The following is a 15,758-nucleotide window of genomic DNA, read 5'->3' on the forward strand; positions in this document are numbered from 1 at the left end:
GGGTGACAGAGTCCTGCTGCAGCTGGATGCTGCTCTGACAGACACATCCTCCACAAACATCCTCACCTTTTCATCCACAAACATCATCACATCATCCATCAAAGCTCCCAGCAGCTTCTGACTCTTCATTCAGAGCTGAAGTCATGCTTGATCAGGGATCAATGTCCAACATTTGCTGCTGACTCTTCCTCATCACTTCCTTCTTCTCTCTGCTTTGATCTGTTGGAGCTGAAAGTCTCTGCTTGAAGGGCTGCAGCAGAGAAGGACTGGAAGATCATCTCCTGAAAACTGGGAGGAAGACTTTCCAGCATCCTGCTGCTGAAATTCTCCCATGATTCAGTGCTGTTTGGAGAAGAGCTGAGCAGAAAGAGGAAGTGGACTTTTTCTGCTGTTGCTGCAGAAACATCAGTTGGTTTGGATGCAGCCACAGGCTGATGTTTGACTTTCACACATCTGGACTTCTTTCCTGAAGCAGCTGCATGTTGTCCTGAATGTTCCTGAATGTTCTTCTTCTCTGCTTCTGCTGGACTCTTCTGATCTGCTGCTGTTGCTTCACATCTTTGGACTTTTTCTAAACTTTCTGATCTTCTTCAGCTCTGAACTCTTTAGAAGAAGTGAAGGATGAAAAACATGAACTTTGTCTTTAAACTCAACTCTTTCTTCTGGATTCAGGTTGATGGACTGCAGTTTGTCAAAGACCAGCTGTGCTGCTCTGGTCTCAGCTCTGAAGTCCAACCCGTCCCACCTGACAAAACTGGACCTGGATTACAACAATCTTCAGTCTTCAGATGTTCAGCAGCTCCAGGATCTGGTGGAGAGTCCAAACTCCAAACTGCAGACTCTGAGGTCAGTAGAGGGTTGGAGTCAGTCCAGCTGCTTCCAGATGTTTGGTCCTAAAGTTAGTCTGAGAGCAAAGATGCAGAGTTTCCTGTGAAGCTGCAGCTTCTCAGTGAAGCTCTGAGGAGAATGATGACAGGCTTCAGGACAACAGTCAGCCAATCAGAGCAGCAGAAGCTCCAACAGGTGAAGATGACAGGAAGCTGCTGCTCTGAACAGGACTGAAGCTCCTGCTGCTCTTTCTGCTGCTGTGCTGCATCACTGACTGACAGACCAGGATCAGGAGACACTCCTTCATCTCTGTCTCTCTTTCTCTTTGCAGGTGGGAGTATTGATACTGATGTTCCTCCTGGAGGAGCAGAGAGGAGCAGCAGCAGCAGCTGGTCTGCAGAGATGTGGTGACTGGACGGTGTTCCTGGGAGGTGGAGATCAGAGTGATGGAGGAATCAGAGGAAGTGGAGATGAGTGTCAGAGCTGCAGCAGGAACTGATCTGAGATCAGCTCCACTGTCTCTCAGTTATTGGGCTGCAGCTCCCCCAGTGGACTGATGGAGAACTGCACTTCCTCTAATTCTAACTTCTGAAACGTCACTATGGGGTCAAATTGTGAAGTTTGGTCGTTTCCTGCAAATAAACTCTGATATGAATTTGTAACAACAACCAGTAAATAGCTGGTAAACTAACCTGGCTCCAGTTAGTTTCCATTTTAAACGTGTTTGTAAAAAGTTTCCTCTTGGTTCAAAGTAAACCTGGACGGTTTCTCTAAACCAGGGGTTTCAAACTCGCGGCCCACGGGCTATTTGCAGCCCCCATGATGATATTTTGCGGCCCTCGCCGTAATATGAAAGTTTAATGTTAATGTGGCCCGCCGGTTTGTGTGATTGACACTTTTTCATTGTCGTGCGCGGAGCTGAAGAACCAATCACAGTGGAGTAAACTCAAACTCAAACTTTATTTATTTATATAGCGCCTTTCATTTTGGTTAAAACGCTTAACATAAAAACAGATAAATGAAAGTTGTTAAAAACGGAAAACAAAGGACAATCACACAAAGAAGGGACCCCTACCTCACCACCCCCCGTCCCCACCCCCACCCACCCAGTTACCCCAAAAAAAAATGTCTACAACGTAGCTTAGATAAATGACTCTTGAGGGCGAAGGCGAAGCTGCAGACTGAAGGAGAACATTCAATTTAGTTTTAATGTGCCTCTCCCTCTCAGTACGATCTGTTATTATATCTTTTACATTGATTTGAATGTTTTGTAATGTATGTTGCCTTTTTTAATCAATTGGTATTTTAAATTATTTTAATTGATCACTTAACTACAAAAACCATCAGGACACATGTCCCACAATGCATTGTTTTGCAGTCATCAGGGCAGCTTTCAGTCAGTGCAGTTCTAAATTTCCAGCTGCATTTGATTAGGTTTGCCCCTTGCTCCGCCCCTTTTCTCGTGATATTTTTGTGATGATTGACAGGTGATGTTGGAGCAAAAACATACGTCTCACACCAGGTTATCTGTGCAACGTTTCGTCCACCTGGGTGATCTCAAACACGCTGATTGTGCATCTTGGCTGCACATATTTGGTAAATGGTAAACGGCGTATACTTATATAGCACTTTTCTACCTACAAGGACAAAGCGCTTTACAGTCACAGACCCATTCACCCAGTCACACACACATTCACACACTGATGGCCGCTCCACTGCCAAACACAGGCGCCTGCCTGCCAGCAGAGGCAAGGTGGGGTTCAGTGTCTTGCCCAAGGACACTTCGACTCATGGGCATGCAAGGCATTTGGTGTCACCAACATACATTTCCTTCCTTTTTTTTTTAGCTTTTCTCTGATTTCGGGTATCTGTGACGTTTGTTCTGATCTCCAGTGAACAGTGCCCATTATTTTATGAACCAGTTTGAATTCAGTATAAAAATATAGGAGTGGCTGACCGGCTGCTCTACAATAAGTTCTGACTGGGGTTTAAATGTGCAAAAAGTCACAAGAAAGAAAATCCAAAAATGGTTACTGAATTTTGTTTCTCCTTTACTAATTTGTGGTTTAAAGAGTAAACTTAAAAAAAAAAAAAAATTCCACACAGACTCAGAATTGGAAGCACATCCTCTCTGACTTCTCCACTTTAAATTTCAATCAGTCCAGATTTACTGACAGTCATCTTCATCCACACTGAGGGTCTCAGCTGTTTCGGAGGAAGTGCTGCCAAGTGTCCATCAGTAAGAAGACAAGAGAACCGTGTTCAGAAGAACCATTGATGGATTTACAGAACTGTAGAATTGGAGTCTTCTTTTGTGTTTAATAGTTATTATTCAACAGTGTGAACTGAACTGTTTTAATAGGGGCATTTAAATTAGAAAATAGCAGATATAGAAGACTAAATGAACAGAAAAGTATCACTGATTTATTTACTTATTGATTTTTTTTGTTTACGTATTTTATGTTAATGAATGAGAGTTTTATAAGTAAATTTTCTACAGAAAACAGTTACTAATAGAGTATAGTTAAGAGTATATATATATATATACATATATACATATATATATATACATATATATACATACATATATATATACATATATATACATACATATATATACATATATATATAAATATATACATATATATACATATATATATATATATACATATATATACATATATATATACATATATATATATATATATATATACATATATATACATATATATATATATACATATATATACCGATATATATATATATATATATATATATATATATATATATATATACCGGGGCGAAACGAACGCGCTGTGCGCCGTCAGCTGCCCGCGGATCGGAGGAGAAATTAAGGAGAGCAGACGCGGCGGAACGAAAACCCCACATCAGAAAGATGGGGATCATCCATCCGAAGGACGGGGGGAACACAGCAAGACGCCGAAAGAGAAGGAGACCCGCGGGCTCGGAGACCGGCGAAGAATGAGCGCTGAAGGTAAGAAAGAATGAACAACTGCGCACCTGGGCTTAAATAGGACGCTGAGCAGGTGAGTTAATTAACTGAACCGCCCTAGGGTATTTACCTGAAAAACACTGCAGCGAGTATCTGCCCGAAATACGATAAATCGTCATTTAAAGACGATGAAGCTTCTCCTTCGTCCCGTTGAGTCATGGCAGCTTCTGAAACATTTCTCCTCCAAGTGATGGAGATTGATGATCTTCACTTCCTGAAATGACTCCAAACTCCATCCTTTTGTTTAAGGATGATCTAATTTAGGTTCTCTCTACTTTCAATTTTCATCTGATTGATGAATATTTGTAGCCTAATAGCATCTTTTTGTTGTCTTTTTGAAAACCTTTTTACTGCTTAACTTCATGCAGCTAAACTGTTAAAGTCCATCAATCATTCATCTTCTTTTGACATCTAACCCTTGCTATCCCAGGATTTATGCTTTAGCTCCTTAGATTTAAAGTTTGTGGAAACAAAACATTTAAAATAGTTTCATTGAGTTGATATGATGGAGTAAATCCTTTGATATTTGTCCATTTTCAAACAGAACATCCTGTGGAAATGTTCTTTCACATTTTCCTGACATTGTAAAAATGTGGTGTTCTGGGTAAATCAGTGTTTTCTCTGATAACGGTAGTTTACTGCCACTGTTCAACCTTTATTGTTAGAACATTGATCACAAACAAGCAAAGAGGAAATCTGAGGGTTATTGGGACTTGAGGCATGGATTCAAACATTCTGTGGAGTTTACCACTAACCAGAAAAATGGCCTTGTGGGTAAACATTTCTCATCTGTTTGTCTTTTCTCTGAATGAACGCTGACTTTAACAGGTTGGAGGAGCTTGGCTTGTGGTCAGTTTCACCTCCAGGATCTTGGTCTGGCTGGTATTTAAGGGTGAAGATCAGTCTGGTGGTCTTCCTGAAGCAGGGATAGAACAAGGCATAGATGAGGGGATTCATGCAGGAGTTCAGCAGCATGACCCAAGATAATACTACAGCTATGTGGGGGGGTCTTGGCCTGCCAGGGAAGGGTAGTAGTACGGGCAGAAGCACATGAGAAACACTGCCATCACCATGCCCAGGGTCCGGGCTGCTTTCCACTCCCACCTCTTCACCGTGGGAACAGAAGGGACCGTCTGCAGGCGCCAGACCTGAGACACGGCCGCCACCAACACCCGGGCGTACAGCACCAGCATGACAGAGCGGGGGCCGACTAACCAGAAGAACAGGTGGACAGTCCCTGATGTGTGGCTGATGACCACCACGCACTCGCCGTGGCAGCTGTGGACCCTGTGCGGCCGCTGCAGGTGTCCCATCAGAATGCAGTCGTTGTAGAGGGTGGAGCAGCCCCAGCACAGGCAGATCAGGAACACCACCGGCTCAGGGTGACCCTGCTGGGGCACAGCAGCGGCTGGCAGATGGCCAGGTACCGGTGGACGGACATGAGCACCATGTGGCCCAGGGAGCCGGACAGCAGGCAGTAGGAGAGGAAAGGCGTCAGGGCGCACATGAGCCGGCCCAGCAGCCAGCACGTCTCCAGGTAGCGCACCCCCTCCATGGGCATCACCAGCAGCCCCCCACCAGGTCTGACCCGGCCAGGGACAGCAGCAGGGCGTTGGTGGGGGTGTGATGGAGGTGATAACCAGCAGGTTGAGGGTCACGGTGAGCAGAGAGACGAAGGCCAGCAGGACGTAGAGGAGCCCCCGCCGTCTGAAAGCTAGGCAGCAGCAGCCGCCTGCAGGAGGAGTCCAGGTTGGGACAGCAGAGAGAGGAGCCCCCCCCCGCCATCGTCCATCAGAGGGGAAGTGGGTCAAATGTTCCAGCAGGGGGGGTTTTTCTCCTCCTTCAGTGACACCCACAGGGGTGATGCAATTCCCCCTCCTGACCATCATCTTCATCAGACCCCCACGTCTCCCCTGGTTTCTTCCAAACCAAAAACAGGAGAAAATATATTGATAGACTTTTCAAAAACAAACACGTCCAAAGCGTCTCATCAACAAATGAATCAATGTTATTCTGTAGGCATATAGGAGATGTGAGCAAAAACAAAGAAATCCACTTTAAGCTGCAGAAAATGTTTTCTTTGATTTGGTTCTGATTGAATTTTCCTGTTTGAAACCTCCTCAATACAAGCATCTAGAAAAAAGAGCCTAAAGTCAATCAAAGCTGTTGTGAAGGAATGTGGTTGTTTCCTGGAAGACAAACACAAGAAAAGAAAAATCCTCTCATCAAGAGGAAACAGTGACTGGAATTGATTTTCTTCAAATAAGAATTCTTGGTCAAACCACTTTTCTTCTCCAACAGGCAGATTTTCTTTGACTTATCTGCCAAAGCAGAAAGAATTTTGGACTTCTTTCTGAGCGGCCTGTTTTTAGCAGAGTGAAGGTTTGGACTCCAACATCCTATGAGGTGATAGAATCAGGACTCACTTGGAAACGGCTCCAGTTTGAAAGGATTGGACCATTTCTTTCATCTTTAGTGGTTTTTAGAGATCAGGGGTTTCCAACTCAGTTTACCAGGGGCTCCGAGAAGCCAAAAATCCCATAGACGTCTATAGAGAAATAAACAACTTTTTCTCAGTCCTATTTGTGGGAATAACCATTTTTTCTATTTTTTAATAATCTTGATATTTCTCTTTTTTAGCGTAAAGCTATTCAAGTTATGAACTGACCAATCAGATGCGTCAATAAAAGTAGGTGGAGCCTGCTGGCCCCCCACATCTAACATTTCAAACCTTTGACAGATTTCAAGTGGTAGGGGCGTGGCCTTCCAACAAGCTCACTCCTGATTGGCCAAAAAGTAGTTGTGGTAGAAGCCTTGACTCAGACCGACTCGGACCAATCAGTGCTACGACTTGGAGCAGGAAGTGAACCATCTTCCATGGTGATGTCACACTCTGAAAGCTCTTCATGAACACTTCAAATCATTTCTTGGAGGAAACATTGAAGATCAGGATCATTTCTCCCAAACATGACTCTTCTTGACTCCTCCTTTCTAGCAGAGAATTGGCAGCGCTCCTCCTCCTCCTCCTCCTCCTCCTCCTCTTCCTCTTCCTCTTCCTCCTCCTCCTCTTCCTCTTCCTCCTCCTCCTCCTTCTCTTCCTCCTCCTCCTCTTCCTCTTCCTCCTCCTCTTCCTCTTCCTCTTCCTCCTCCTCCTCTTCCTCCTCCTCTTTCTCCTCCTCCTCCTCCTCCTCCTCCTCTTCCTCCTCCTCCTCCTCTTCCTCTTCCTCCTCCTCCTCTTCGTCTTCCTCCTCCTCCTCCTCCTCCTCCTCCTCTTCCTCCTTTTTCACAGTTTCCTTGATCTGTGGAGAGCGACGGACACCCATGAACCTGTTTACTGATCAACATGTTTACTGTCCAGCTGCAGCTTCTCCTCTAATATTGCATCATGGATGTTTTCACTCCTCACATTGGTCCGGGACCGGAGGAGTTCCAGGCCAACTAAGCAGTTTTTCCTGATGAGGAGCTCCTCTCAGCCGCTGAGCATCATGGGAGTCCTTCCTGTTGGGTGAGGAGCAATCATTTGATCTGAAAGGGATCACTGTTTAGTTTTAGGACAATGTCTGCGTTCTTTCTGACATAATAACAGTCATTCATAGATGAATGAATCTTTTTCTGAATCAGAATAAACCAAATTAGTAGAGTTTGACCTTAGTTTAGATATATGCTAATTCATTCATTTAACCTTAGAAAAGGCTCATTTCTAAGACTGGACCATTAATATTTATGGACTATACTATACAATTCATCAAACTAAAATAGAATGATTTTTTCATCATTCAGATTATTTTGCAGTTGAACTTTGAACTTTTATAAATTTTCATTTGTCACAGCTCAGCTGCTCTGGTTCTCCTTTTTTCCCTGTTTTACTTTAAATAACAGCTGATTCAGTTTAAAACATTATTTATTGTGTTAAGGCTTTGGATTCATACAAAATAGAAAGCTTTATTGAAATCATGTTTGGAACATTTCAATGGAACAAAAGGGAAACTCTCCCTGAAACTGTTTAACGTAGAAAATCATTTTTTGTTCATTTAATTGATCAACTTTATTGATTGGTGTTATTCATTTAATTTATATTTTTATTTGAACATTTTTCTGTGATAAAACCAATCAAATGTATTTTCTTCTGTCATTGTTAGTTTTTTTTACCACGTTTTTATCCATCTCTTTAAATGTTTTCATTTATAGAATGTATACTATAAATTAACCTCTAGTCGTGTCTGATAAACATCTGTTAAAAATTGATATTTTTCAAAAATATATTTATTTGATTTAATTCCTGGTTTGAAATGGTGTAAATCCTGAATATTGATGTTTTCAAGCAGGTAAGTGATGGCTGAGCGGGTTTTTTCTCTGGAATGCTTTTGATTGACAGGCTTCCAAACACAAAGAACTTTGATCAACAGCCGCTTGATGAGAGTTCATAGAGAAAGAAACAAAAATGTCTTGAAAATGTGACATCACAAAGGGAAACCCGTTTAAAAAAGGTGTTTTTTACTACATTACAAAAATCTATACCATTTGTTGTAAAAGGGAAAAAAAACATTAAAAATCTGTTTTTCTGGATGAAAAATGTGCTGAATATGAAGATGAATAAACCAAAATCTCATGTTTGTTGAATGATTCTTCTTGCTTGGTAGATGCTTCTACTGGCTGTGTCTCTTCTGCCTTTGGGTCAAAGGAGAAATCCTTTTCTGTCAGAAACATTGAACCAGCTAGGGTTAAGTTTCCATTGACTTGAGACTTTTTCCAGATCCTGAGATCAGTGAACTGATCCATGTCCTTTGGTTGATGTTTCTCCAAATGTTGAACTGTTGTCTTCACAGCTTTCATTTTAGACCCAAGGCTTTCAATGAAAACAACTGTTGTTTGATACATTTGAGGAAGTTGGTTACCGTTTTCATTAAAGACTGTGACATCAGCAAGTCGCTTTCATTGAATTCTTTTAGATTTTCTAAATGACATTTTTGAAACAAACCTACTTTATTCCTTTCTTAACTGGGAATCTTAGGGACGTTCTTTGTGGAAGGACGGTACTATTGGGAACAAAAACCAAAACAGAAACTGAATTCATTCTATTATTAAATGTTTACCAAATCCCAGAAACTCTAATGTACCAAATAGAAACTCCTGTTCAATCAGATCAAAGGCTCAATAGAGTCAATGAACCCCCCTTCTTTCAATTCTATTCACTTTGATTGATGTAGTCCAATATTCCAACAATAGTCGTCTCAATTCTACCGGTAATTGTAGAATAAACACAAAATCCTAAAGAACATGAAGTCATCCAATTCAATAGGTAATGGCTAAACTAAATGGAACAGACTAAAGTGACCTTTGACCCTCCTTCTCATACAGTCCCAAACCAGTTCCCCTCTGGAGATCCAGGATGTAGACGAGTCGGCTCAGGACGCGTTCACCAGGTTCCACTCAGTTTTTGGAACCATCTGATGTCAAGTGTTCTCTAAAAACCAACAGTGGAATTTAACAATTCATTCAGACCAAAGGCAGGAGAGAAATTGCTGCCTTTTATTGTCTGGATGCATTTTTTTCCCAAATGTCTTCTGTTTTTACCGTCTCTATGTTGTTTTTTTTCTTTTCAATTGGTGGTGACTCATCACCATGGAAACACGTTGCTGTATTTGTGCATCAATACAAAGTGTTGTCTGGTTCAAATCCCATCAGTGTCTCCAATGTTCATCCAAAAAGCCTTTACTAGGGTTTGAACACTGATTTAGCAATGGTTTTCCATAAGCTGCCACTGAATTTCCCAATCTAAAAAGAAACTCATTTCATGCAGACTGTTGGAGACGCTGCTGCTAATTCAAACCACATATTGATACTAGTGCTGTCATGCCATCCATTTATTAATCAGGACCTAGAATGATTTCATCTGTTTGGAATCTAACCTCATATTTGCTGTGAAAAGCCTCATTTGTAGCTATTTTGGTTCAGATTTGTGAGATTGTTCCAAATACAACAAAAAAGTGTCTTTATGAAGTTTTCATTGGATCACACTTCCAACTTTGAATTTGATAGCAAGTTCAGAAAAAAACACAACAGAAATCAGAAATAATACAGTGAAAATGAGAAAAAACTTTGACCAAAAAAATAGCAAAATGTAGAAATCCATCCATCCATCAGCTAAATGACAGAAACAGAGTGGAGGATGTGATGGAACTCCTCTTCCTCCTCCTCTTCCTCCTCCGCTTCCTCTTCCTCCTCTTCTTCCTCTTCCTCTTCCTCCTCCTCCGCCTCCTCTTCCTTCTCCTCCTCCTCCTCCTCCTCCTCTTCCTCCTCCTTCTCCTCTTCCTCCTCCTCCTGTTCCTCCTCTTCCTTCTCCTCCTCCTCCTCTTCCTCCTCCTCCCCCTCCTCCTCTTCCTCCTCCTCCTCCTCTTCCCCTCCTCCTCCTCCTCCTCCTCCTCCTCTTCCTCCTCCTCCTCCTCCTCCTGCTGTCAGAAATTGTTGCTGAGTGAGGATGAGTGGAGGTGGCTCTCCATGAACAGCTGGAACTCTTCCTCCTCCTCCCCTTCCTCTTCCTCCTCTTCCTCTTCCTCCTCCTCTTCCTCCTCCTCCTCCTCTTCCTCCTCTTCCTCCTCCTCTTCCTCCTCCTCCACCTCCTCCTCTTCCTCCTCCTCTTCCTCCTCTTCGTCCTCCTCTTCCTCTTCCTCCTCCTCCTCTTCCTTCTCCTCCTCTTCCTCTTCCTCCTCCTCCTCCTCTTCCTCCTCCTCCTCTTCCGCTTTCTCCTCCTCCTCTTCCTCCTCCTCTTCCTCCTCCTCCTCTTCCTCCTCGTCCTCCTCTTCCTCCTCCTCCTCCTCTTCCTCCTCCTCCTCAGCCTCCTCTTCCTCCTCCTCCTCAGCCTCCTCTTCCTCCTCCTCCTCCTGCTGTCAGAAATTGTTGCTGAGTGAGGATGAGTGTAGGTGGATCTCCATGAACAGCTGGAACTCTTCCTCCTCCAGTGGAGGCAGTCTTTGAATTCCATCCTGCTCTAGGATGGCATCAATGTTTTGGTGGCTGGAGGGATTTTCCCCAAACACATTGTTGACAGCTGTGCTGTCTGTTGCAATGTTTTGGAGCGTCCCTCTGTCCAGAGTTCAGATGGTGTGCCATTATTTTCTGGAGGTTCCAGGCCTGTCTAAACTGCTCCAGTCTTTGTGGAATTTCAGGAAGAGAAACAATCTGCAGTGAAAGTCTGTGGACATCATCATCTGGGTTTAGAAGCTCTGAATCCTCTAAGGAGTAGAACATGAGGTCAAAGTGCTGCAACACATGCAGAAATACATCACGCCAAAGGCCTTCAATGCTCTGATGGTGAACGGATCGTCCGGTTCTGAATCCTCTGTGTTCAAGTCCTTGAACTAGAAGTTGCCTCACATGTTGTTCTAGTTCCCCATCATCTATTGCAGACAGCAGACTTCTAACAGGTAAAGCCAACAACTTTGACTTCTGGTACCAAAATGATGAGGAGCATCCCAGGATTTCAGCACTTTGGGAGATTGGATGGCCTTGCTTCAGCAGAAATTCTTTTTTTTTTTTTTTCTTTTTTAACTTGTCCTGTCCAACAGCTGGGCAGACAGATGAGAGCTGAGGGCCTCTTGTGTTGGACATATTTTATTTTAACAAGAGGGGTTATTAATCTTCAGACAAACCAAAGGTATGTCTGAATAAACCCTTTTTGTAATTGAAGCCAAACTTTATTAATTTCAGCAGAAATTCAATGTCTTCTCTGGTAACATCAATGGCTGGTCGGCCTCTTCTCCCTACAAAAAGAAAAAGTCAACTAAGTTGAAGCCTTTAAGCAGCATTGGACTGTTAATTTTTTTAAATTTATCATCATACTAATTATCATACATGTGTAGTGGGTCAGAAGAAAAAGAAAACACCCCCTATTTTATTTTGTCATAGTCTTTATGTTGTTGTATATATTTTCTTAACCCTGGTAAATTTCGTTAAGCTCAGTTAACATTGTGCTATTTCACGACCGGCCGCTAGAGGGCGATCATCGCGCTGGTATAGAGTAGTTGGGCTGTCAGGAAGAAGAATAAAGTTTCCTGTGTTGAAGCTAACGGCAGCTCAAAGTGTTTGTCTCTTCTGTTCTCACCACAGGTCAGTAAAAGAGCATCTGAATAAATGATAATTACAGATTATAATCAGAAATGTTGTTTTGAGATGATCTTTGTCAAGAGGAAATATGAAGTGTGGTAGAGAGATGGTGGTTAAAGAGTAGATCATTATTGTTATTATCATTGTCTAACAGCTGACAGCTTTAAAGTGCGGGGGGGGGGGGGGGGGGGGTCAGACTCTGCTCTGAACTTAATTTATTATATATTTAATGAAACAAACTTCATACAATATGTTGTTCTGGTTTATAACGCATGTTAAATGCAGATTTCTGATTAATGCTTGATTGTAGGAGATATAGTGAATATTTAGATTTATGGATCTAAGTTTAACTGATAGAAAACTTACATTTTTTATTTAAGTTTTGATCATCCTGTAAATATGATTAAATGTTACAAAGAAACTATTTTATAGAGTGATAGAGATTACGGAGTTTTCATAAATGTTCAAAGGTGAAGTTAAAGGGAGATAAGAATATTGTATTTAGAATGTGACATTCAAGGAACTGATGGAAGTTACTACTGGCAGCTGAGGCGGGAGCGCGCAGCTGACGCGGGAGCGCGCAGCCGGCGCTTAACGCCCAGCGGATCCCAATAATAACTCTAATAATAACATGCAAAAAAATCAAAGTTAGCTGTTAGTTATTAACAATGATAATAATTCATTCAGTATTTATTTGACTTTCAAATACATTTTTAAAAGTTGGGTCAACAGAAGTGAGAGAAGTGATGGATTTGTGACAAAGAACCGTTTCCTCCACATGTTTTTAACATTTTTTTTTACTCCTCAACAAAACCCGGCTTGTTGTCGGGAAGATTTCCATTTCCTGAAGAAATCCAAACCAGCAAAATGGTTCAAATCATGGAATCATCAGAACTGTGACGTTACATTTCTCCAGCAGATGTCACTGTTCTTTGTTGGACTAAAGTCTTGAAAATCTCCATGTTTTTTGGTCCAGTCAGAGCTAAAAGCTCCAGAGATGGTTCTGCTTTTCACGAGAGATCAGCGTGACTCTTTTTCTGGACTTTTTCTAAACTTCCTGCAGTCATCAAAGTGTCAAACTAAAGTGTTTTTCTGCTCCTCACATCTTTCTCTCTGTTGGAATCTGTCAGAGTTTTTCCTGGAAGCTCTGACAGATCTGGAAGATCCACATTCTTTCACTTTGAGCTTTTCTTTGGGATCAAATCTCTGCCTCCAACGGCTGTTCTGACTTGTTCACATTCAGATTCAATCTGCTCAGTTCTGAGCTTTAGCAGAGGAGAACCATCATCTAAATCCTGGAAACATCTAAATCCTGGAAACATCTAAATCCTAAAATCATCTAAATCCTAAAAACATCTAAATCCTGGAATCATCTAAATCCTGAAATCATCTAAATCCTGAAACATCTAAATCCTGAAACATCTAAATCCTGAAATCATCTAAATCCTAAAATCATCTAAATCCTGAAAACACCTAAATCCTGAAAACATCTAAATCCTGAAAACATCCAAATCCTGAAAACATCTAAATCCTGAAACATCTAAATCCTGAAAACATCTAAATCCTAAAATCATCTAAATCCATGAATCATCTAAATCCTGAAACATCTAAATCCTGAAAACATCTAAATCATAAAATCATCTAAATCCTAAAATCATCTAAATCCTGAAAACATCTAAATCCTGAAAACATCTAAATCCTGAAAACATCCAAATCCTGAAAACATCTAAATCCTGAAACATCTAAATCCTGAAAACATCTAAATCCTAAAATCATCTAAATCCTGGAATCATCTAAATCCTGAAACATCTAAATCCTGAAAACATCTAAATCATAAAATCATCTAAATCATAAAATCATGTAAATCCTAACAACATCTAAATCCTGGAAATATCTAAATCCTGAAATCATCTAAATCCTGAAACATCTAAATCCTGAAACATCTAAATCCTGAAATCATCTAAATCCTGGAATCATCTAAATCCTGAAACATCTAAATCCTGAAAACATCTAAATCATAAAATCATCTAAATCATAAAATCATGTAAATCCTAAAAACATCTAAATCCTGGAAATATCTAAATCCTAAAACATCTAAATCCTGAAAACATCTAAATCCTAAAAACATCTAAATCCTAAAAACATCTAAATCCTAAAAACATCTAAATCCTGAAAACATCTAAATCTTGAAAACATCTAAATCCTGAAACATCTAAATCCTGAAAACATCTAAATCCTAAAAACATCTAAATCCTGAAATCATCTAAATCCTGGAATCATCTAAATCCTGAAAACATCTAAATCCTGAAATCATCTAAATCCTGAAAACACCTAAATCCTGAAAACATCTAAATTATAAAATCATCTAAATCCTAAAATCATCTAAATCCTGAAAACATCTAAATCCTGGAAACATCTAAATCCTAAAAACATCTAAATCCTGGAAACATCTAAATCCTAAAATCATCTAAATCCTAAAAACATCTAAATCCTGGAATCATCTAAATCCTGAAATCATCTAAATCCTGAAACATCTAAATCCTGAAACATCTAAATCCTGAAATCATCTAAATCCTAAAATCATCTAAATCCTGAAAACACCTAAATCCTGAAAACATCTAAATCATAAAATCATCTAAATCCTAAAATCATCTAAATCCTGAAAACATCTAAATCCTGAAAACATCCAAATCCTGAAAACATCTAAATCCTGAAAACATCTAAATCCTAAAATCATCTAAATCCTGGAATCATCTAAATCCTGAAACATCTAAATCCTGAAAACATCTAAATCATAAAATCATCTAAATCATAAAATCATGTAAATCCTAACAACATCTAAATCCTGGAAATATCTAAATCCTGAAATCATCTAAATCCTGAAACATCTAAATCCTGAAACATCTAAATCCTGAAATCATCTAAATCCTGGAATCATCTAAATCCTGAAACATCTAAATCCTGAAAACATCTAAATCATAAAATCATCTAAATCATAAAATCATGTAAATCCTAAAAACATCTAAATCCTGGAAATATCTAAATCCTAAAACATCTAAATCCTGAAAACATCTAAATCCTAAAAACATCTAAATCCTAAAAACATCTAAATACTAAAAACATCTAAATCCTGAAAACATCTAAATCTTGAAAACATCTAAATCCTGAAACATCTAAATCCTGAAAACATCTAAATCCTAAAAACATCTAAATCCTGAAATCATCTAAATCCTGGAATCATCTAAATCCTGAAACATCTAAATCCTGAAAACATCTAAATCATAAAATCATCTAAATCATAAAATCATGTAAATCCTAAAAACATCTAAATCCTGGAAATATCTAAATCCTAAAACATCTAAATCCTGAAAACATCTAAATCCTAAAAACATCTAAATCCTAAAAACATCTAAATCCTAAAAACATCTAAATCCTGAAAACATCTAAATCTTGAAAACATCTAAATCCTGAAACATCTAAATCCTGAAAACATCTAAATCCTAAAAACATCTAAATCCTGAAATCATCTAAATCCTGGAATCATCTAAATCCTGAAAACATCTAAATCCTGAAATCATCTAAATCCTGAAAACACCTAAATCCTGAAAACATCTAAATTATAAAATCATCTAAATCCTAAAATCATCTAAATCCTGAAAACATCTAAATCCTGGAAACATCTAAATCCTAAAAACATCTAAATCCTGGAAACATCTAAATCCTAAAATCATCTAAATCCTAAAAACATCTAAATCCTGGAATCATCTAAATCCTGAAATCATCTAAATCCTGAAACATCTAAATCCTGAAACAT

General features: G+C 39.9%; 1 protein-coding gene and 1 pseudogene across 1 annotated transcript in view; one reads left to right on the plus strand and one right to left on the minus strand.

Annotated features, from left to right (window-relative positions):
- The window catches only part of LOC144982142 (NLR family CARD domain-containing protein 3-like), a 92,305-nt gene extending 91,133 nt beyond the window's left edge, over nucleotides 1-1,172 (plus strand). Inside the window, exon 9 of the mRNA XM_078930228.1 lies at nucleotides 1,160-1,172. Within this exon, the coding sequence (XP_078786354.1) occupies nucleotides 1,160-1,172 (13 nt within the window). The remainder of the gene's footprint in view (nucleotides 1-1,159) is intronic.
- A 3,122-nt stretch (nucleotides 1,173-4,294) lies between these two features.
- Nucleotides 4,295-6,372, minus strand: LOC144983627 (trace amine-associated receptor 1-like; annotated as a pseudogene).
- Nucleotides 6,373-15,758: the final 9,386 nt, after the last annotated feature.

This window comes from Oryzias latipes, chromosome 2 (genome assembly GCF_053564925.1).
Source record: "Oryzias latipes strain Hd-rR chromosome 2, Olatipes_Hd-rR_3.1".
Taxonomy (NCBI): Eukaryota; Metazoa; Chordata; class Actinopteri; order Beloniformes; family Adrianichthyidae; genus Oryzias; species Oryzias latipes.